General features: G+C 34.9%; 1 protein-coding gene across 1 annotated transcript; it reads right to left on the bottom strand.

Moving 5' to 3' along the window:
• Positions 1-290: 290 nt before the first annotated feature.
• On the bottom strand, positions 291-16,537 carry LOC121740221 (zinc finger protein 43-like). Its single transcript, XM_042132859.1, has 5 exons — positions 16,272-16,537; positions 15,661-15,769; positions 13,405-13,548; positions 2,491-2,688; positions 291-1,404 (listed from the first exon to the last, which is right to left on the bottom strand). Exons 1-5 carry the CDS (start codon positions 16,431-16,433, stop codon positions 443-445), a joined length of 1,575 nt encoding a protein of 524 aa, XP_041988793.1. The 5' UTR covers positions 16,434-16,537; the 3' UTR covers positions 291-442.
• Positions 16,538-24,557: the final 8,020 nt, after the last annotated feature.

Genomic DNA, 24,557 nt, shown 5'->3' with positions numbered 1-24,557 from the left:
ATTACTCTAGGAATGTCGTCTTCCACTGCTGGACACTAATGAGCAATGATAGTCGCTTCCCACTGCTCGACACCCTCGGTCTTAATTCTTTAGACTTAGTTACTTGACAAGCACTTAACCAAATAATTATGTTTGATATAAATCATGTTTATTTTTATTTAAGTTCTAAGTATCGAAATGTCAGAGAAGTGAGTGGAAGCTGTTGGGGGAGGCCTTTGCCAAGAGGCACACGGAAACAGACCGCGATACCGAATAATAATTAATTTGAATATTTTGCTATGTATGTAAAATGTATTGTTTTTCTTTAAAAGGCTAATAATAATAAAAGTATTGAAAAGTATGTATCTCTTATGCTCAATTTATATGCGTCCGCGCGACAGAGCGGCCGAACCCCATATAAATAGAACCTATATAGATTCGATTACATGTTAGGCGATATGGGCTACTCCGAAGGCTTTGTCGGTCGAATGGAGGTAGCGTATACCTCGCATCTCTGGGTGTGATCGTGGTCGTTCATACGAGCTCTCTCGATCCAATGTATCTTCACTTCGTCTTTACTCGCGAACGTCAACTTGCACTTGGAGCACATGTACCGCGGGTGCTCCTTCTTGAGATGCTCGTAGTAAAATCTTTTCAAAGTGAACTCCTTCCCGCAAAACTCGCAGGTCGTGACCTTGACCTTGGCGGGGTGGCACTGCAGCACGTGCCGGTGGCGGTGGTGCTCGCCCACGAACCTCTCCGGGCAGTACAGGCACTTGACCCGGGCCCGCTGCTCGTGGACGAGGTCGACGTGCTTGGTCCTGTAGATCTCCAGCTTGAACACCTTGCCGCAGTCGGGGCAGGGGTAGCGGCCTACCTTGTGGATCTTCAGGTGCTGCTCGAGCCTGGAGCTGGCGACGAAGGGGTCGCCGCACTCGTAGCAGATGTAGTTGCAGTAGTGCGCGTTCATGTGCGCGTCCAGTACGCCGAAGTTGGTGTAGGTGTCACCGCACAGCGCGCACCGGTGGTCGTCGTTGAGGGCGAACGGTATGACCCTCGCGCACGCCTCCTCGAACGCTATGTCGTGGGTGTCGTCCAAGTGTATGAACATTTTGTTCCAGTCGTGCAGCGGCAAGTCGCACATGTTACATTTCAAGTCTGTGATTTCCATTCGGAGTACCTCGTTGAGATAGGCCGGTCTCAAGATGTCCTCCACGAGTTTCACCATCTCGAAGCGGTGCTCGGTTGTGGTGTGTTCGCGCAACTTTTCGGGATCCTCGAAGAACGGGCTGTGCGAAGGACAGTAGGCGCAGTAATATTTACCGGATTTAATTTTGAACGGAATTGCGTTAGTGAACCGAATTATGGTTCTTATTTCTTCGTATAGCTTCAAATTTTTCTCTTTCATTGCGTACCTCTCTTCGTCTGTAACGAGATCGTATAGGGTTATTACTTATTATTATTACAAGGAACATAGTTACGTATAGTATACCGCAAATTCAACCACATCAAAGGACCATTTTGTTGCCATGAAAAAGTTGTATTTGGTGCGCTTCCGGCGTAGGTACCGTAATAATATAACCTAATCGAAAGTTAATTGAAGTTAGTACAAGAACAAAAAAGATCTTTACTCTGTACTAAATAAGTAATAACATACAATATACTGTTATTGCATGAATGTTATTTATGAAAATCTATATATAGTAAACACAAGAAGACATTAGTTAATTATTATATTGTATTCTAATATATGATGAATGGGTGGATGAACCGGGTAACTAACATTTTACAACATAACAGCAATTATTACTCATTTTTTCCTTTATAATTTGAACAAGCCTTGTAACTTACCTACTTCGTCATCTGGCTAATAATATCTTTATCTAATTTTACATGATTTCAAATCATTTTTCTGGTTTTAAAGTTTTATGCAAAGAAAACGAGTTTTGAAATTGTTAGTTACCTCATACATAAATGTCTTCAATAGGGATGATGACAAGGTCAAAGATTAGCGAATTTTGTTAATAAAATAAAGAAATCACGGTAAAAAATAAGTGGCTCCCAAAATTTCAGTTCGATAGCATTTGTATTTTTTTTGGTATGCGCCTTCAAAGTTGGATAATCAAGTCGAATTTTTTTTCGATTCAATTTCTTAATATTTGTATACCATTCAATAACTTATGCAATTAAAAGCTACTTTTGTCAAGAAACCACTTTCATAAACGCAATATTTAATATACCTACCGAACAAAGTTCTCTTATGATGCGTTCTAACTACGAAAGAGTGACGTCAGTCTTTCGTAGCACTTTGTATGGAGCGTTTCGGGCCGGTCTATTTTATGAGATGTTTGAATTGTCATATCTAGGTGAATTTTTAAGCTATCAGAGTAATTCTTTCAGCAATGTTTCTATTCTTTAAGGGTCTTTCCATTATTACCAACAAGAAAAAAAAATTGTCATCATGCCTATTCAGAAAAGTAATGTAATGGCATTGCATCATTAAAAACATACCTTTTTCTTCCGCATTTTGATTCAATTTATATTGGAGGGTCTTTTTCGGTATGCCATAAATTTCTGCAGCTCTATGAATGGGCAATTCTTTATTTAAAATGGCTTTTTTAGCATTTTTGAGGTCATCCGTACTATAGTTTCTATAGCTTCTTAAATGTTTTCTACGTTTCCTCTTCGGATGGTTGCTGGATATTGATTCTAAAATAGAGATAATTATTTTTAAAACTATTATAATATCACGGACGTAAAAAAAATACGGACGTAGCATTACACTATAAAGAGGTGAAGCATGCAAGGTACGATAATTTCGTTTATTGTACACGTGACCGACACTCACACACGCAACTAGGTACTATAACCCGCTGTCATTATATATTGAGTGACGGCGCCAATGACACGCACACATCTTAGGGGGGTATTACATTATCATTTATATTGGATTATTTCTATGATCATATTATATAGGATCCAATATATATGATCATTTGATCATATCTACTTATTACATTATCATATTTCATTGATCCTATTTTACGTCATATGTGGTTTCAATAGCCAATGGAGAGCGCTAACGCTGACAGGTATTGACGTCAGGGTTACCAGATCTCAGAGAATTCGATTTGTCAAAAGACATCGTCATTTTTAATATGGCTTGTTTTTTGTTATTTCAGCAAGATTATCCAAGTATATAATTAGAAAAATAATTACATTACATTATTTGAAACATATTAACGAACAAGAAATAAAAAACTCTTTTTTATATTAAATAACTGGCAACACCTATTTCTATGACCGTATTGGATCCAATCTCTCAAGCAAATGTCAAAAATCTATGATCAAGGAAGAAATGAATCATATGTCTATATTACATTATCCAATATAATTGACTCAATGATCTCGGATCCAATATATATGATAATCAAATATCCCCCTAAGGGGGATATTAGATTATCATATATATTGGATCCGAGATCATTGAGTCAACGATATTGTATATGATCATAGAAATGATCCAATATATGATAATGTAATACCCCCCCTACACGGGCGGCCATAACTATGCTTCTCTCGTGATTAGACTAGGTTACGTCCGTATTTTTTTTACGTCTGTGTATAATATATATGTATATGTATATACCCCATAACTCTTAGGCGACGTATATCACTACATAGTATAAAGCCTAGTCGCTTTTTCTGTCCTCATGTCCCTTTGTTGCCTTTAATTTCAAGTTTTCTTTAATAGATAAAGTGATTAAACAGGAAGGCTTGTGATAAATATGAAGATATTTATGGGAGTTCGGTATTTTACAAGTAAAATATCAGACGGCCATTCGATAACAGATTCATTGTCAAGGCAACCGTCACCTAACGTCGTCGTCGTCGCCACCTACTTCACCTAAGTGTTACGGGGTCGTCAATTCATCCCCTAAATTATAAGGGTCACCTAATAATGAGCGGTACTAGGCTAACGTTACATGACAGATCAAAAGGAACCAAATTTAAAACGGTAATAGTATGGGAGTTACGATTCCTTAGTTTTTATTATTCGTAGGGTTTAACGGATGAATCGCTTAACGGATGAGCCGATTCCGAGATTCCAATTATATATATATATATATATATATATACAGGGTGTACCAAAAATAAGTGATAATACTTTAGGGTGTGTACGTGTTCCTTGTAGAGAGTTCACTGTGAAAGTAGCAGCGCTGAAAGACCAAAAAAATTTTTCACTTTTGTATGGGGAAACTCGTGACGCTCGGGCCCTTGCCCATACAAAAGTAAAAAAAAAATTTCGTCTTTCAGAGCTGCCACTTTCACAGTGAACTCTCTACAAGGAACACGTACACACCCTAAAGTATTATCACTTATATACATATACACACAAGAATTGCTCGTTTAAAGATATAAGATAATAAGATATACGTCAACTAAGAGTTACGAGGTTGTCAATTCATCCCCTAAAATCTAAATTATAATGGTTTAGAATTAGGTGTCACTAAAACGTTAGTGAAAACAAAACTGACGTTAGGTGTCCCTTATATTGCTAAGGGGCACCTAAATTTTAGGTGATGTTGGTGAAAACGGGCATAAGATTAGTAGATTGTTTAAATAAAATATATATTTTTTTTCTCGTGTGGCAACATTTATGACAATACGTTAGTTTTTATCTCCCGATTAGAAAATTGTATTTTATTATTTTAACTAGTATTTTATGTTAACAAAGTTTGTAAAACTAATCCTATGTGTGTAATCTTCAAGAAAAATAAATAATTCATTGGCTAGTGACAGCTGTCGGCACCTAACGAACTTTGCGAATTCAAAGTGGATGAATTTTGTTCCTGATATTCTGCGAATAACCCGGGGAGTATAGTGTTTCATATACATACCACTTCACCTACTGCTCAATATAATATAGTATTAATTGCCTTACACTATACAAAACTTACCCTGAAATAGTTACAAGGAATGACAATAATTTGGCTTTGTTAGTTCTCTCTTAGCTTAACATTTGTGGAAGCTTAAAAGATGATAAACATACACTAGCCGTCATAAACTCAAAATATTGTAGTTTTTATCATAACGTAACTGTCTATAACTACTTAGTATAAGTAAATTTTATGTAAAAAAAAAATTATGTATGTAGGTACCTCATACATTCAATAACCTATACAAATTAACATTCTCATAGGTTCTATTCGGTTCGGTTCATCTCTTGGCTTAACTGTTGTTAAAGCAAAGTAGATGATAAAAAACATACATTATACTATAACTCTATAACATTATCACAATAAAACAATATATTAAGTATAAATAATATTATTCTAGTCTACTATTCAGACTAACATAGCTTGTCACTCTCAAATTTTCATAATGTACAATTAATGTTATTTGAGTATTTGACATTAACCTATATTAAAGTACAGTATACACAGATTACATTCACTACTTTAATCTGTCTATACTATCTTTCTTGTTCCTTTTTTTCATTTATTTCTTAACTTCATTTTCATCTCTTCATTTTGCTTCATTAATTTCAACATTTTCCTGTGTACTTACTGTGCAACTGAAACAAAGTTTGGGGCTGACAAGTAATACTTGGGCAGCAGGTGAGCATTTGCTTTACAACTTCACCCCATAAAATAATTTCTGTATTCAGTTTCAGATATCAGGAATAAATTAATGTGCAAAATGATGACACGTTCAAATGTAGCCCGTCGGACAGAAGAACAGCTCCGAGTTGCTCTTCAGGAGCTAAAGGACTCTAAGGACCAATGTCAACAGCTACTATTTGAACGTGATGAGAGTGAGAAAGAAATGCTTATAATTTTGGAAAAAAACGCAAATTTAAAAGTGGAGCTTAGTAAACTGAATCAACAATATGAACTTATCTGTGACCGTAACTCAGAACTACAAAGTGTTGTGGACAGTTTTGATAATTGCAGATTAGAGTATGAACAATGTTTAGAGGACACAATAATATTAAAAAGAAGCTGCAAGATGCACAGGATTATATAAAGTCCCTTGAGAATCAATTAAACTCAAAAAAATCTGAAGAAACGCTAAGTTTGTATAATGAACTTTTAGGTAATGGAATGGTCTTGTCAAAAAATAACATTACTACTATAGATCTCACCGGGGATGACACAATAAATAATCAACATTTTATGTATAGTAAAAATAAACTTAAAAAATATATCAAAGTTAAAAAATGTATTAGGAAAACGGAGCAATTAATGCAAACAAATAAAAAAATTGTAAAGCATCTTAAAAATTTATCAAAGAATAAAAAAACTATTAAAAATCGATTGTTAAGCTGCTGTAAAGAGTTAGAACAGACTAGGCTTAGTTATGAGGCAGATGTAAGTAGAATTCAATCAGAAATTTCAGATTTGCACTCTACCTTAACACATATCCAAAGTAAGTATGAAATAGCACAAACAGAAATTTCTGCATATATATCAGCTATGGATGACCTCATAGAAATTGGAAAATACAATGAGGAACGTATAAACTCCTTGTATAACAATTGTAATTGCCAGACAAAATTAGGTCATTCACAGAATTATAGTAATAGTTCAGTTATCGTCTGACTCCTCAAATTATTATTATAAAGCTCAAGCATATGCCCCTGAGGCTGGTTCCATCAGTATTTATTGTGATGAAATAGGCCAAGGGGTAGGTGTACATTTGAATAAATTGTGTTTGGGACAAAAAAATAACTTGTACCTGTTTGCCCGGAGCATCATATGAACAAATAATTAGCCGGGCAATTAATTCTACTTTTTGCCCCAACTCAATTTTAGTTATATTAATCGGGAGAAGACGAAAGTTAAACAAAAAACAAATGTTGGATTATATAGACACTGTAATAAAGAAAATATAAGAAAAAATATTTTGTTTACCTTTCCTTATATTATAGAGACAAGTAAAAAACTGCCACACGAGATTAAAGAAAATCATATAAGATATAAGCTGAACAGCCTACTTTGTAGTGCCACCAACCAAAATTGTATACTTTTAAGTAACAATATCCCACAAATAGATGTGGTTGATATTAATAATATTTTAAATTTTAGGTTTAATAATCTAACATATGATAAGTTTTACTTATCACATTCTTATACCAGACATATAGCCAGATGGCTATTTCATTTTTAGTTCTAAGACAAGCCAACAAATTGGCTAAACCATCCAATGCTTTTATTGAGCATTCAACTTTTTTAAACAACTGTACAGATAACAGTTTGGAATATGTTCCAAATGATTTAAATTAGTTACTAAGACAACAGAGGCTCACTCTAGCAATGTATTAAGAAATATAAATAATATACGTGCCCACCACCGGGAAACTACCAAAAATAAAAGAAGTAACTGTAATTTTAATATTAACCTTGTACACCAGAACTTGCAAGGGATGATGGGAAAAGAATTAGGTATCGAACTGTTTTTAAATGAATATAACATAGATATTATGTGTATTACAGAGCACTGGCTTAGAAATTGCGAATTAATATTTAACTTTTGTAACCACCAGTTAGCAAGTTCGTTCAGCAGAGAAAATGCCATTAGAGGTGGCTCTCTAATATTAATTCATAAAAAGCTAAAGTTTAAAGAACGAAAAGATATTGTGAAATTCTCTTCTGAACGAATAATCGAAGTGGCCTGTATTGAGTTGAGCCACCTTATTATTGTAAGCGAATACAGGCCTCCATTAGGTCTATATGACTCTTTTGAAGAAATAATGGAACAAGTTTTAAATAAAGTATGTGCATCTAAAAAAAAGATTATTGTATGTGGTGATTTCAATATTAATTTGTTAGACTTAAGCTCCACCACAATAATTAGATTCACATCCTTATTAAAATCGTTTAACCTAATTAATTTATATAGTGAACCAACTAGAGTTTGCGAAACAACTGCCACTTGCATTGACAATATTTTCACAAATGTTACTCCCTGTAAAAAAGAAATAATTAATGCTCTGAGTTCTGATCATCGTGGACAGTTAGCTTCTTTTAACATTGAATGTGATAGTAATACTAAAGAAAAGATTGAGTTTATTCCTGTAAATACAAAACGTATTGAGAAATTTAGAAGTAAACTTGTTTCAAGTCTTCAGCGCTTAGATATGTCAAATAAACCAGATGAAGCTTTTAATTCATTGTTTAAAGTAGTAAGAAATGAATTCAAGTCTGTGTTTACTTCTAAAACGGTCAGTTTAAATAATAAAAAAAAATTCAGAAATTGGGCAACTCCAGGTATTTTTGTAAGTAGGCAAAGACTGTATGAGTTATATGATGAAAAAACAATGAATACTAGTGAATCCTTTAAAACATACGTGAAGAAATATTCAAAAATTTTTAGAAAAGTCTGTCAAGCTGCGAAGGCCCTCCACATAAAAGAAGAAATAAAGAACTCTAAAAAAAAAGTGAAAACCACCTGGAAAGTTATTGCAGATGAGACTGGAAGAGTCAACTGTCGTAACTCTAAACTTGAACTTTATATTGATGATAAAAAGGTCAACTCTGACCTTGAGGTTGCGACAGTTTTTGAGAAGTTTTTTGCTGACATTCCGATCTCAACTACAAAAGACTTAAATTCCTCACCTGAAGTTGCGGAAAGTTTACTTAAAGAAAATGTCAAGGAATGTGATGTCAATTTTATTTTTAAAGAAATCGACTCCAGGTATATTATTAAGACTTTCAAATCGCTAAATGTTAAAAGTACAACTGATTTCTGGGGTATGTCCACAAGAGTTATTAAATCAATAATTGACATCATTGCCCCGCACGTAGCTCTAGTCTTTATTAATTGTATTAAAAATGGTGTGTTCCCTGACCTAATGAAGCATAGCAAGGTGATGCCTCTCTTCAAAGCTGGGACTAAGTCTGACCCAGCTAACTACAGACCAATATCTATTTTGCCAACTTTTAGTAAAATATTCGAAAAAATAATTCTAAATCAATTACTAGTTCATTTTAACTGTAATAATTTGCTACATAACAATCAATTTGACTTTACTAAAGGTAGGTCCACTACAGATGCAGGCATCAGTCTTCTATGTAGTATATTTGACGCTTGGGAGCGGTCTCAGGATGCACTTGGTATCTTCTGCGACCTATCCAAAGCATTTGATTGCGTTGAGCATGCTACATTAATCAGAAAATTGTATCATTATGGTATAAGGGACACAGCCCTAAAACTGTTAAGTTCTTACCTTGCAAATAGAACGCAAAGAGTTGAAGTTAATTCTAAAAGGTCTAATGGTAGTAAAATAAAGCTAGGTGTTCCACAAGGATCTATTTTAGGTCCCTTTCTTTTTCTCATTTACATAAATGTCTATGTCCTTATCTAGTTAAAGATAAGCATGAGATAGTACTTTTTGCTGATGACACTTCACAAATTTTTAATGTGAAGCGACAACAATATAATTACGACGAGGTAAATAGTGCTCTCTCAAAAATAGTACAATGGTTTAATGCTAATAATTTACTACTAAATTCTAACAAAACGAAATGTTTAAAGTTCAGTTTGCCAAATGTTAGACAAGTACTAACCAATGTACTATTAAATGATGAGAAAATGAAATTAGTGGACACCACTGTTTTCCTAGGTATAACTTTAGACAGTAAATTACAGTGGGGTCCGCATATTGCAAATCTGGCGGATAGGCTCAGTTCTGCAGCATATGCTGTTAAAAAATCAGTGAAATAACTGATGTAGAAACAGCGCGACTTGTTTACTTTAGTTACTTCCACAGCATTATGTCCTATGGAATCCTTCTATGGGGAAATGCAGCGGACATTAATTCAATATTCGTGTTGCAGAAGCGAGCCATACGTTCTATTTATAAGATGTCATCGTGTGAATCCTTAAGAGAAAAGTTTAAGGAAATAAATATTCTGACCGTCGCATCTCAATATGTTTTGGATAACATACTGTATGTAAGAAAGAACTTAAATAGTTTCAAAACGAAAAGCGACAATCATTGTTTTAACACTAGGAATAAGAACAAATTAGAAATACCAGTGATCAGACTTAGCAAAGTCAGCAAATCTTTTAAAGGCCTGTACAATAGAATCCCAGAAAACGTTCAAAGTAAAAGTGTAGTAAAAGAATGTTTGTGTACTAAAGCTTATTATAAAATCAATGATTTCATCGACGACAACACACCTTGGGAATAGGGTGGTTCTTACAGGCTACTAGTATATTTTTTATAAGTAATTCCTATTGTAAATAGCTCTAAGTCATAATATTGTTATATAACACAGTCAAATTAACTAGACGCATGGTGATGACGTCATTACGATGCTTGCATGTACATCCAGTGGTGCGTCAGGTTAATATAATGTAAAGATATACATCCCGGGATGTAATGTACATGAATGTGACCGTGTTGTACTGTTATATGTTTTAAATTTTAATTTTCCATCTTTTTAGTAAAAGATGGCCCCGTGCGAGTTTCTTACGCCGGTTCTTCTCGCCGGGTTAGTTCCCGAACCGGTGGTAGGCACCGTAGTATCGACGTTCGGTAAAGTTTTTGTAAAAAAATTACTCCGAATAAAAATATTTTTGATTTTGATTTTGTAAAAAAATAAGTGTATCCAAAACTTCAGATTGATAACTGTTGTATTTCTTTTGAGCTTTCTGAGTTAGACGTGGGAGAGCCATGCTTCGGCACGAATGGGCCGGCTCGACCGGAGAAATACCACGTTCTCACAGAAAACCGGCGTGAAACAGCGCGCTTACGCTGTGTTTCGCCGAGTGAGTGAGTTTACCCCAATCCCCTACCCTCCCCTTCCCATCCCTATCCTCCCCTATTACCCTATTCCCTCTTAAAAGGCCGCCAACTATAGATGTGAAGCCGGTTGCTAACATTACTAGCCAAGCGGCGAATAACGGCTTTTTTGGCTTATTATCATTACTAGCGATAAATAGCGGCTGGTAACGGCTTGTTACATTTCATTGATATATATTACATGCGTTCGTATGTAAATCAGAAGAAAAACCATGAAAATAATTTCATGGTTTTTCTTCTGATTTACATACAGTAGGATAGACATAAACGGTGACATATTCTGAATCTGTGTTAAAGTGTTAATAGTACTATTTAAAATAATATATATTTAAATAAATAGTAAGTAAGTATATTTATTTTTATTATTATTAATATTTTAATTATTTTAATTTTTAAATTATTTTTTAATGAAGTATTTAATTATTTTTAAATTTTTATTACTTTTAAATTTTTAATTTTTAAATTTTTAATTTTTAAATTTTTAATTATTTTTATTAATTTTTATTTTTAATTTTTAATTATTTTAATTAATTTTACATAAAAAGTATTTTAATTATTATCAATATTAATTAAATAATATATTTAAATAAATAGTATATTTTAAATAATAATTTAACAATAAAAAGCTGTAGTGACCTCAGTCACTTATTCTATTATTGTAGCAAAGTTTATTTTATTTTGTCAAAATTTATAGTTCCTAAATTTACATTTAAATAAGTTTTAGAAGTAGGTTTTTACAAATTTTATCAAAATTGTATTTACAACATTAGATTATACATTTTACAAAAGTTATATTTACAAAAATAGTTTTTACATATTTACAAAAGTTGATTTTATATTTACACTTTTTTATACAACTATACTTTATTAATTTAACGACTGATAACATCTAGTCATTTATCTATATTGTATTCTATAACTACTATTAAACCTAAACTTAGTTATAACAAAATTATCGCTTATTTACAACTAGTATTATAAATTAAATAACTACTTACATAAACTAGAATAAGAATTGTAAAGTAGAATTCTAAGTTAAATAAATAATAACGGGCAGCGAACAAATTAGGCAAGTCGGCAATTACTCGCAATGTATGTTGCAGTGTACAGAAATTCGCACACTAGCTGTAACATTCCGTGGCGCGCGCGCGCGGAACCGGTTCGGCCGGGCGGCCGGCCCTCGCCCCGCCGGCCGGGCGCTCGCGCAGTAGTCTGATCGATGCTTTTACGCCGGACGCATGACTATCGCCGATTTGCTCCTTGCCCGCTTCGCGCTAAATACGTATTTTATTTTCGCCTATTCTCTCTCGCTTGGCTGTGTAGCTCCTTCTAGTAATAGAAAAGGTGGACTGTACTTTTTCCCTTCTTCAAAGCATTGAAAATAGTTTTATTCTTCGATGCTCAAGTCAGGTAACAAGCGGCTGTTTACCCGGTAACAAGCTGCTGTTTATTCGTTTCTAGCGGCTGCTATCGGTTACTACCCGCTTACAAGCCGCTGGTTTACAACTATACCGCCAACGCACCTGCAGCTCTTCTGATGCTGCGAGTGTCCATGGGCGACGGAAGTTGCTTTCCATCAGATGACCCATTTGCTGATTTGCTCGTTTGCCCCCTTATTTCATTAAAAAAAAATAGACATGTCTTTTTTTAGGGTTCCATACCCCAAAGGGTAAAAACGGGTCCTTATTACTGAGACTTTGATGTCTGTCTAGTCCAGTAGTTTTATCTTTCCTAATAAAAAAAATTATATGGTGCACCGCCAAGGCACGCTATACACCAAAAGTGGCCAACACGCAGCCCGCGGCCACATACAGTCCGCTGTCTGTTACCTTGTGGCCCGCGGAGCCGAGCACATTTTTTTAAGTAAAAAAGTTAACATAAAAATTACCTTATTTAATTTCTTTTACTTTTAAAATCAACACATTTCATTCATGTGTGAACAACTTTTTAGTAGAATGAAGCATATAAAATCTCAAATGAGAACATGGATTACTGACGCTCATCTTGAAAATTATTGTTTGCGGGTAGCGAAGTTGCCATTATCAGAGCTAAGCTGATCAACAGCTTAGCTCTGATAAACAAAGTCAGATATCCCATTAATTTACTATTTATTTACCTAACAGAATTATGCAGAATTAAAATTTGTAACTTAAAATATTTTGTTCGAGAATTGTGCAGAAATAAAAATGTGTCACTTAACATATTTTGTTACTAAGAAATTTGTTTTATTAAAAAAAAACTCCAAATATAATGTTTTTTTTGTGCGCTGCTTAGAGTGCGTGTCAGATAACTCTGCGCGTGACTGGGGTGTTTTCTTTGCTTATTTAATATTTTGTTCTAAACTAATAGGAAAATTAGTATACTATTTTGACTGTGCGCAGACTTATCTGGCGCGCACTACGAGTATACATAAAATTTGGTAACTTGCGACCCGGGGTAAATTCTACTTACGAATTTTGGCCCAAGTATCGAAAAGGTTGGCCACCCTTCCTATACACTATCCCCTTACCCTAGAGTTGTGAGTTTCCATGAAACGCTACCGCGCCAGCTAGATGTTGTCTACCACAAGTACAAAAAAGGAAGCATTCAAGTTAGTAATTGTTCATAATTACCTGATTCACTTGAAGAATTCATGCTTTGGGTATCATGGTCCGATGCATGGTATGTATCAGTAACCTTTAAATACTCATCTGGATCTTCTATGATTCTTGCTTTATCATTATTATCATCAAGGTTTTCATCAATTGGAATAAAATCTGGAAATATTCAACAAAGTTAGTTGACAGATTATATTGTTCCTAGATGACCTGGTGAACTTTGTATCACTTCCCTCCTGATATAAATCCTCCCTGATTTTCCACCAATATTACTAAAATGTGCCAAATTGGTTCAGATGTTGCTTCTTAACAAGACTAACAAAATTGGAAAATTATTTTTATTTATTATAGATAGAGACCAATTTGCCTAATGTCCAATTTATATAAAAAAAATTCAAAAATATTACTTGGACGAATTACAAAACAGCTAGACGAACACCAACCACGAGAAAAAGCTGGATTCCATGCAGATTTCTCCACCATCGATCATATGTCGAAAAACAAATTGTAGAGAAATGAAACGAATACAGCCAAAAGCATTATATTATCGCCTTTGTTGATTACAACAAGGCCTTCAACTCACTCAGTCACAACTACATTTGGAGAAGGTTACAAAATCAAGGCTTAGAAAGAAAATATATTCAAATTATTCAGGAAATATACAAAAATATCACAGCTACGATTCAACTAGAATGAACGGGTGAAGAATTTATGATCCACTATCCCCAAAACTTTTTACAGCAGTATCAAAAAATATATTCAGGAATTTAGACTGGAACACAATGGGTATAAGCATCAATTGGTCAAATTTGAATCACCTTAGGTTTGCTGATGACATAGTAATATTCGCAGAAACACCTGAAAGGCTACAAACAATGCTAAACCAACTAAGCTACGAAAGTCAGATCGCAGGCCTATCCATGAACCCAACGAAAACCAAAGTAATGACAAACGGAATAAAAGAAAAAATAAAAATAGGAGAAGAAGCTGTGGAGTATGTTGATGAGTATGTACTCATCAAGTTTATAGATATTTAGGAGTTAGGACAAATAATATCAACAACAGACCAGTATTCGAAAGAAATAGAAAGAAGAATATGTAACACATGGAAGAGGTACTGGTCTCTGAAAGAAGTATTCAAGAATGAAACTGTGCCAATGTCTATTAAAAGTAAATTGTACAATACCTGTGTTTTTCCATGCCTAAAATATGGGTGCCAAACTTGGCCAACCACAGGCAAAAACACCAATAAGCTCGCAGTATGTCAATAATCGCAATGAACAGAAGTATGATAGGAAAAAAGCCCTCAGATAAGATTAGAATAGAAACTATAAGAAGTAAAACAAAAACTAGAGACGTAATAGTTACCATCAAAAAACTAAAATGGAAATGGGCAGGACACATAGTACGTGGCAAAGATAAGTGGAGTAAATCAATAAACTCTTGGTTCTTGGGCCACTTCAAAAGGAAACGTGGACGTCCCCCCAGACGATGGGTAGACGACATAAAGAAGATTGCAGGTCCCACATGGACTAGAATAGCATAAGATAGATACACCTGGAATATGTTGGAGGAGGCCTATACCGTGCAGCAAACAGATAATAAGAAATAGAAATATATTATAGGATATAAAAAATAAATTTGAAATAAAGATCATATTTTAGAGTTAAGCATCAAAATTATCATATAAGTTTGTTATCTGAATAAAGGCTATTATAATTATTATTATGTCAATAATCATGGAACGAAGTATGCTAAGTATAAGGTTACGAGACCGGTGGATAAAAACAAAAATAAGAAAAATAACTAAGTGCTTTAAGTCTGATTGTATACCCATTTTTTTATGTGAGCAATAAAGTGTTTATCTATCTATCTAAGGTAACAGACATATTGATAAAAACTAGAAAACTAAAATGGAACTGGATTGGACATAGAACAGACAATGGGAAAAAATGGTCCAAGGACATAATGGAATGGTATCCTAGACAAGGGAAAAGACGGAAAGGACGTCACACTAAACGATGGGAGCCAGGGTCAGAGACAAATGGAAGGAAATGGGGGAGGCCTATGTCGAAGGACAACCTAACTAAATGTGTTTTTATTGTTTTGCTATAAAAATTATATGGTTAAAGTCAGTGAATAAAGGCTTTATTTATTTATATAGATAAATGAGAAATCACTAAATTGCTGAACATATTTTGTTGATGTTGTGAATGTTGAATGCTTACATATTGCATTTAAGGTTAGGTTAGGTAAGTATATAATACTCACTTTCTTTTAACAGCTCTTGGACGGCCACAAATTCTATTTTTAGTTTCACAGCTTCCCTTACCCGTAGGACACAAGGCTCGCATATCATGTCTTGCTTTCGAATATCCCACTGTAAATAGTAATGATGATATAAACATGATATAAATTATATAACTGACTTTACTAGACTATATGTCTTAATACCATTTAGGCCATAGTAACAACTATTGATAACAAGACAACTCCATTGCGCAAGAACTCATTTATCGCAGTGGAACCGCAGTCCGCACATTCTTACGTATTATAAAGTATCCCATGCCCCATCTCTGGACTCAAAGTATCTCCATACCGAATTTTAGCAAGATCGGTTCAGCGGTTTGGGCGTGAAGAGGTAACAAGACCAAAACAAAAAGACACACTTTCGCATTTTAACATTAGTATGGATGTTGAGCGAAGGTCTTTTTATCATCAGCGCACCGCACTCCGCAGATTCCTACACACACAACATCCTTTCGTTGCGATGACGAATACGACAGAGGAATATGATCTAATCTGATATAAGTAGGTACGCAAATTAATTATTAAATACTTTTACACCTAGTTTATTTAAAGCAATTGCTAAACATTCTTACCGAAAGAGCAAAGCAGTCCCTAATCATTTCACCGTAAACTTCATTCGTGTCGTTGTGTGCATGTCGTTCCCACATATAACGCCAGCCATCGTTGTCCAGGCAGCATGTACATTTTTTATTTAGATTAATTTCAATTTGAATATCATCATAGCCATCACTCATGTTCGTTTTTCAGTAACTTTACTTTCGTTTACAAATAAGATTTTAGAATTTAGGCGGTATAGGATTCACAGATTTAAGTAGCAAGCTAGTCGAAGATCTACACACAGATTACTAGTATATATATTTGGATCTACAACAGGGTTGCCAGATCAAAGACCGATCAAATCGCCACTGCGCGATAAAAAGATAGCCCAAAGTAGCCCAATAAAAAAGAAACACGGTAATTAAACGTAATGTCAATAAAACGTATGAATAATATTATATGCTACTGTTCTATTACATTAGAGTTATGTATTTACATGTAATTTTATCAATATATTAAGGAGACTTGCTTCGTTTAATTCAAGAAGCTTATATAATATAACATAAGATTCTTGGTTTAATTGGATACTTGTAAATTTGCATTAGTGGTAACGAGTTGTTTTTATTTTTTGGGGTTTTTTTCCCAACTATAAAAGTGACATTTAGCAATGAAAATCTATAATTCATAGTATTTATTTTAAAATTATGTATTTACAAATAAAAAATGTTTTATGCATATTAATCGTCATCTGCTGCAAAAAGTTGGATGGTGTCGAGCAAATTACGATCCAACATATCTACTCAGTATATATATGTACTAGCTGTTGCCCGCGACTTCGTCCGCGTGGACTTCAGTTTATAGCGCGCGATGTCAACAAAATTGGTGTCAAAAGCTTTTATAAAAAAAACCCTGGTACCCCTTAAATCAAAACAGCTGTGCAGTGTGCACATAATATTTCATTTTTTTAAATTAAACTTTATAATATATTATGCCAAATTTTAAAGCTTATTTAGCCCTCCAATTACACAACTTTACCCATAAACTATTTATCATTGATAGGTTTAAGGTTACGTCACTGTATATATAATATAATATAAAGTACTGACTTATTAAATAATGTAAAAAAGAAATAACAATCGAAAAAAATCGAAACTCAAATTCACGATGATACCACCTCTTATAGAAAGATGTTGGGCAAGCGTTAGCGCGATGTAAGAGACGTAAGGCGCCATCTAGTATGAATTTTTGGAACTAACTTAATTTGAACAAATTTTCAAATTTTCACCCTCTTACAACCCTTTTTTCCAGTAAAAAAGTAGCCTATGTCCTTTCTCAGGCTTTAGACTATCTGTATACAAAATTTCATTACAATCGGTTCGGTAGTTTTGGCGTGAAAGCGAGACAGACAGACAGACAGACAGACAGACAGAGATACTTTCGCATTTATAATATTAGTATAGATTATCTATGATATCTACTGCCTCTCTCTCACAGAACACTAACACTCCTACCGGAGCTCTCTCTGCTCCTGAACAAAATGATATTCAACAGCCACCCACGCGGCGAACCACAGATTATGAGTGAAATTGGCCGCGCATAGACAACGCATCGCTGCGTTCGTTGATATTATGGCCGCGTTCACGAAAATACAATAGTAGGCAGTAGCCCAATAGGCGATAAGTAAAAAACCGTGTCGCCCAACAGGCGATAAGTCGCCATTCCAAATTTTTTGTAGCCGCGGAGGACCGCAAAATAGCCCAATTGGCTACTTGTCGCCCAATCTGGCAACCCTGATCTACAAATATATTTTTCCATAGACATTTTTTTTTTTTTGTTAATTCGTCCCGGTCGGGACAGGCAAAGGGAGCGTTGCCCATACAGCCATTTCTTTTCCATAGACATTAGACATATTATGGGACCGTGCAGAAACTATAGTTTTTTTTTTCATATAATGGCACTTCGGCTACAACCATAGAGGGCGTCAGTGTTGCCAACTTTTTTTTTACTAACCCACCAAATTCAGCAGCGTAAACCACCAGAAACCGCTAAAACCTAAATGGCCTCTCAAACCACCAGAGTTCCACTAAATAACGTAAAGACAAGAACAACCTATCTGAATATAATTTGAAAATAATACAACAACAACGTCATTAATATTATGAAATAATTATTTTTGTTACTACAAAAAGGAAAACTTTAGTTACCTATGTATAAGTAGGTACTTAATTATAGAGTAAAGATGAACGTCTTTAGAGGAATCATTGTCATTTACTTGTTCAGTTTGAGAAGAATAAATTTCTTTAGTTAAAATTTTTGTAATACGGTATATTTTGGTATTATGTTGTTATTACAGCATTTGCCTTCGCGTGCTAACCTTGCACGGAAGAAAGGCGATCAAACTTCATCCGGTTTCTCTGTTAAGTCTTGACAACATTCATCATGCTAAATAATCGCTCTATATCAGCGTTAGAATGCGGCAAAACGAATAAAGATAATAATAATATAATTAAGTTTCCAGTGTGCGTCTTCACTCTTTCTCATGGGTTAGAAACATAATTTAAAAAAACTAGTGGTTTAACGTCGAAGCTACCACTAACTTAAATAATCTAATCCACTAAGAAATCCACTAGCCACTAAAACCAAATTTTTCCCGCCGAAAGGTACGTCTAATGGCGGCTCTCGACATAGGCGAACGCGTTGGCCAACGCGTCTGCAGACGCGTTGGCAGTGCGCTTGCAACGGCGTTTGTGAGTAATCCACACATAGGAAGGTCGTTCAGTATGCTTTGGATCGCGCCAATGTGCGGACGGATTCAAAATGGATGTTGAGTCGCTAACAGCTGCAGCTGTATATTTATTGACAGCTTATAATTACTGTGTAAATGTGGACAAGAAAAAGTTTAAAGTCTATTCTCGAAATAAATAAATAAAAGGCGAGAAAACGTAACAAACAAAGAAATAAACTCACTTTTACATAATATTTTATAATATTAAAATAATATAAGTAATTATTTTATTACCTACTTATTATTTATTAAATTATTACATATAAAAATTATTACATATTATTATAATTATCATAACTATAACTCCGGGCAAACTGATCGCGCGGCCTATGTGTGGATGGAGCGCAAAGCTTGCGACAAATGTCCTTTGATCTTTCGCCGACATTTCCGACCCGCGCGGCAAGCTCGCAGACGCGTCGGCCAACGTCTAAATACCTACGGCCAACGCGCGAACGCCCGTTCTACACATTGGGCCAACGCGTCTGCAGACGCGTTGGCCAACGCGTTCGCCTATATCAAGAGCCGGCATGAACCAAGGTCTAGTGGAAATTCCACTAAGTTGGCAACACTGGAGGGCGTCGTAATTCGACAGCAGCGACACGATGCGAGTAAAATAAGTAACTTGTGAGTGACTTTGGCTTCGCATTCTCTTTGACCACGGCTAGTTTATAAGCGTTTTTTTTAATGTTTTAGACTATACAATGATTTAATACTTACACTCCCAAGTTGCCACATGCGGCCGCGAGAACAACAACAGATTTCCAAGAATCCGCGATCGAAGGATTAAAGTAAAAGACTAGATGACGCCCGCGACTCCGTTGCACCAAAAATCATTTATCGCGCGAGAACCGTACATTTTCCCGGGATAAAAAGTATCCTATGTCCTTTCCCGGGGCTCAAAGTAAATCCATACCAAATTTCAGCAAATTGGTTCAGCGATTTGGGCGTGAAGTGCTAACAGACAGACACACTTTCGCATTTATAATATTGAGTATGGATGAGTTTCTAACCGTAAACAAAGAACGAACTTGATAAATAATGCAATAAACACGGACGTAAAAAAAATTTTTTTTACGTCCGTGGCAATAAAATAATGAAGATGCAAAAATACTTATAATACTTAATTACTGAAAATGCTTGTGGATTAATAAAATAAAACAAGTTCACTAAAATAAATGCTTTTATTTCATCAACCTTCTGCGATTCGCTCGATACCATCTTTACAACTCCTGTCTGTCACTATTATACCCAATGATATTCTATGTTACTAACGTAACTAGATTGGAAGTTTACGGTAGCAACGCGTTGCCACTTCGAAGATGCCTGCAGGCATATCTCACATACATAATGAGTAATGACATAACGAATATATGACTTGACATTGTCTTTTGAACAAAAAAGTGGTTACGCATTTCTGAGAATCTTTTGTAAGACATTGCTACTCTAGTATTTTAGAAACTCATTGATTATACCTCATCAGTCCGTACCGTATAGTGTATCTCATCAGTGCAAACACTATATAAGTATTCTTTAAAATATAACACTACACTATTAATCTTTTTTCTACTTGAAGAATCATCCTTTTGAGAACCAACACTTTGACAAGATGGTTCAAGTTCAATACTATCCTCAGTGTTGAATTCCTGGCAGGACTTCTCCAAATTATCCTTACTTTTGATGTAAATTTATGCCAATTAAATGAGCGGTGCTTATATATATATATATATGTATATATATATATATATATATATATATATATATATATATATATATATATATATATATATATATATATATATATATATATATATATATATATATATATATATATATATGCCAATTATATATCCAAGTTCTGTTATAACTTCAATATACTTACCTACATTGAAGTTTGAACAGAACTTGGATACATTTAAACGTGGGAGAGCCATGATTCGGCATGAGTGGGCCGGCTCAACTGGAGAAATACCACGCGCTCACAGAAAACCGGCGTGAAACAGCGCTTGCGCTGTGTTTCTCTGAGTTTACCGGAGGCCCAATCCCCAGCGGAAAATATACGGTTTCCGCACTATAAACTTTTTATGATTCTAAAAAAACTAAAGTCCACGCGGACGACGTCGCGGGCAACAGCTAGTATAATACTATAAAGCGGAAAAGTTTGTTTGTTTGAACGCGCTAATCTCAGGAACTATTGGTCAGACTTGAAAAATTCTTTTAGTTTTAGATAGTCCATTTATCGAGGAAGGCTATAGGCTATATTTTATCACGCTAAGACTAATAGCAGCAAAGAAATAGAGGAAAATGTGGAAAAAACGGGGGGAAATTATTTGAAAGGGCTTATTTGAACCCGCTAATCGCAGGAACTACTGGTCCGATTTGAAAAAATCTGTCAGTGTTAGATAGACAGATAGCCCATTTATCTGGTGTGTAATGTGTCGAGCTAGCAACCGGTCGTGCTCCGCGTTACACACGCAGCAAAAGTAATATTTTTGCGAATCGTGCGGCACATTGCCGCTGCACGTGACCATGGCGCTCGTGGCCAACGAGTCAAAGAGAATGTCATACCTATACTACGTAACACAACGAGTTGCTGGCGTTTATCCAGCACGCCATCGACACTATGGACGAGGTCAGCATCATGCAGATCTGCAAGTCCTCCTTCTCCAGCGATTTGCAAGGGCAAGCAGCTGCTGTACGAGACGCTCGGACAGAGTGCGAACATGCCGTCGCGCCGAAGAGACGGAACGGAAAGGAGCGTGCAGGACATCATCTCCCTGCTGAAGCAGACGGATCCTGACAAGGTGCCGGCTTTTGTAACTTTGCGACTGCGCCCCCCCCAAACCCCCCCCCCCCCCTCTTGGAGCTATTGCTTTTAACGAAATGGTATCGCGTCGTTAGTGCTGAGTTTTAATTATCCTTTTTAGAAACAAACTAAGTAGGTAATTGATTGTAAAAGTGAATTTATTCTAAGCTAATCTCAACATACGGATTTCGAGTGTCATTTGATTAATAGGCTTTCGCGGGTGAATCTACTCAAAATGTTATTTTTGGCCAAAAATTGTGTTTTTTAAAAAACCCTTAAATATTGCTCTGAATGTTTCTGGTGTTAAAAGGCACCGAAAAGAATTCCCTTTACAGAAAGAGTCACGAAAAAAAATTAAATAATTTAAGAGATATTTAATATTAAGTAAAAACTGTTGTTCATGACAATGACAAAATTTGTGGAAAATGACATGTTTACTTAGAATAATGACAATTTGTTGAGAATAATGATTAATTTAAAAATCTTATCCATATTCGTGCTGATTATATTATTATTATAAACGCCTCCGTGGTCCAGTGGTTCAGAGCGTGACTCTTGACTCAGAGGTTTGATTCTCGCGTTGGAAACATTGTTAATTGTTATTTCCAAGTTTAGTAAGGACTTAGGACATTGCAAGCTGATCACCTGATTATCTGACACTCAGAACAGGAAAATAATGTCTGACAAGTAAGATGATCCATGCGTCGGATCACGGATGGGCATGTAAAAGTCGGTCCTGCGCATCTCTCGCCAGTCGTGTCGGTCGTCAGTCCCACTGGGTTATGAGAGTTAAAAGGAATAGAGAGTGCTCATGTGTACTGCGCACACACTTTTGCACTATAAAATTACTCCTGCGTAACTGGCCTGGTTTCAATGAAACCAGCCACCGTCACCGAAACCGGTGTGGGGGTTATTATTATTATAAGTAAAAAATAGGATTTTCAATAAAACTTGTATGTTAGTAAATGTGTTGATTTATTATAAAAATGTATTCCCTAAAATATAGCTAATACCAAAATCTGTCTTTGAAAAAATTTATTCTACCTTTTCGAGTTACCTGCAATAAAAAATGTACACCTGTTAAATAATAATAATTCTGATATTTATTATTTCTCAAATAATATTTTATTACCAAACGTTCCGCGCGGCTTCGCTCGCATAAATTAGATATTTCACAGACAAATTAGGGCACAAAAAATAGCCTATGATCCTTGACGTGGTCAAATTCTTAATTCTTATCAGTTATCTGTACCTAATAACAGAAAAATTGCTCCAGTAGCTCGTGAGATAAGCCCCTTCAAATAATTTCCCCCGTTTTTTCCATTTTTTCCTCTATTTCTTAGCTCCTATTAGTCTTAGCGTGAAAAAATATTGCCTATAGCCTTCCTCGATAAATGGGCTATCTAACACTGAAATAATCTTTCAAATCGGACCAGTAGTTCCTGAGATTAGTGTGTTCAAATAAGCCCTCTTTCAAATAATTTCCCCTCATTTTTTCCACATTTACCTCTATTTCTTAGCTCCTATTAGTCTTAGCGTAAAAAAATATAACCTGTGGCTTTCCTCGATAAATAGGCTATCTAACACTGAAATAATTTTTCAAATCGGACCAGTAGTTCCTGAGATAAGCGCGTTCAAATAAGCCCTTTCAAATAATTTCCCTCCGTTTTTTCCACATTTTCCTCTATTTCTTCGCTCCTATTATTTTTAGCGTGATAAAATATTGCATATAGCCTTCCTCGATAAATGGGCTATCTAACACTGAAAGAATTTTTCAAATCAGACTAGTAGTCCCTGAGATTAACGCGTTCAAACAAACAAACAACCTCTCCTGCTTTATAATATTGAAGTGTAGATAACATTTTTACTACTTTTCTTACTATTCTATTACTATTTTTCAAAAATGTGTCAAATAACTACCTAATTGTAATATCGATATTGCATCGCGATTCGATATATTTGTCCCTGTTGTCCCTGTTTTCCAGAAATACAGTTACAGATTTGGTCATTATTCTGAATGATCGTCATTATGTTTTTAGGGCTATTCAGGAAAAACACGTTCAGGAAAATGAGGAATTCACTAAATTCGTTTATAATTAAGTATTGATATAAAGAAAACTAAGAAAATTATTAAGAACTTAGAAATGTTGCGGGCCTTTATAACTTGGTATAAAAAAAAGTAGTTAAAAACAGACAAATGTTGGCACACATCGAGAAAGGTAAATGACGTCTTATTTGGAAATTTTTGTAGAACGTATTTCAAAGTCTCACCTGCATAAAACGAAGACCTCTATCCACACCAAAGCACTGCGATCAAATAAAGTGAGCCAGCAGATTTTATCGCAAAATAGGTTTCAACCCGTCACGTTGAGTATATCGGCAAGGCATTCAAAACAAACAATGCGCAGGACAATGACGCGAATTTTATGAACATTTTAAAAATATAATTTTTAGTTATTTAATGTAAGTTGATGTGTTATTTGTTGGTATCGGGTTGTTTATTAGTTCTTTATCTTCAAATTAACATTAAATTTTTAATCCTTTTTAGCTCATTTTTTTTTATAAATAATAAATTGTAAGCGGCAGTATCGAAACGACACACAAAAATTTCATAATTTGGTACTTTTTTTTATAATAACTTTTGAAATATTAACTCTACTTTCAAATAGTTTTAGCAGCATTTTCATAAGTTAATTAGACATTGAAATGTGTAATGTTACATCAAATTTACGA

This window comes from Aricia agestis, chromosome 3, assembly GCF_905147365.1.
Source record: "Aricia agestis chromosome 3, ilAriAges1.1, whole genome shotgun sequence".
Classification (NCBI taxonomy): Eukaryota; Metazoa; Arthropoda; class Insecta; order Lepidoptera; family Lycaenidae; genus Aricia; species Aricia agestis.
The sequence above is the reverse complement of the archived record's forward strand: the minus strand, read 5'-3'. Positions and strand labels throughout refer to the sequence as shown.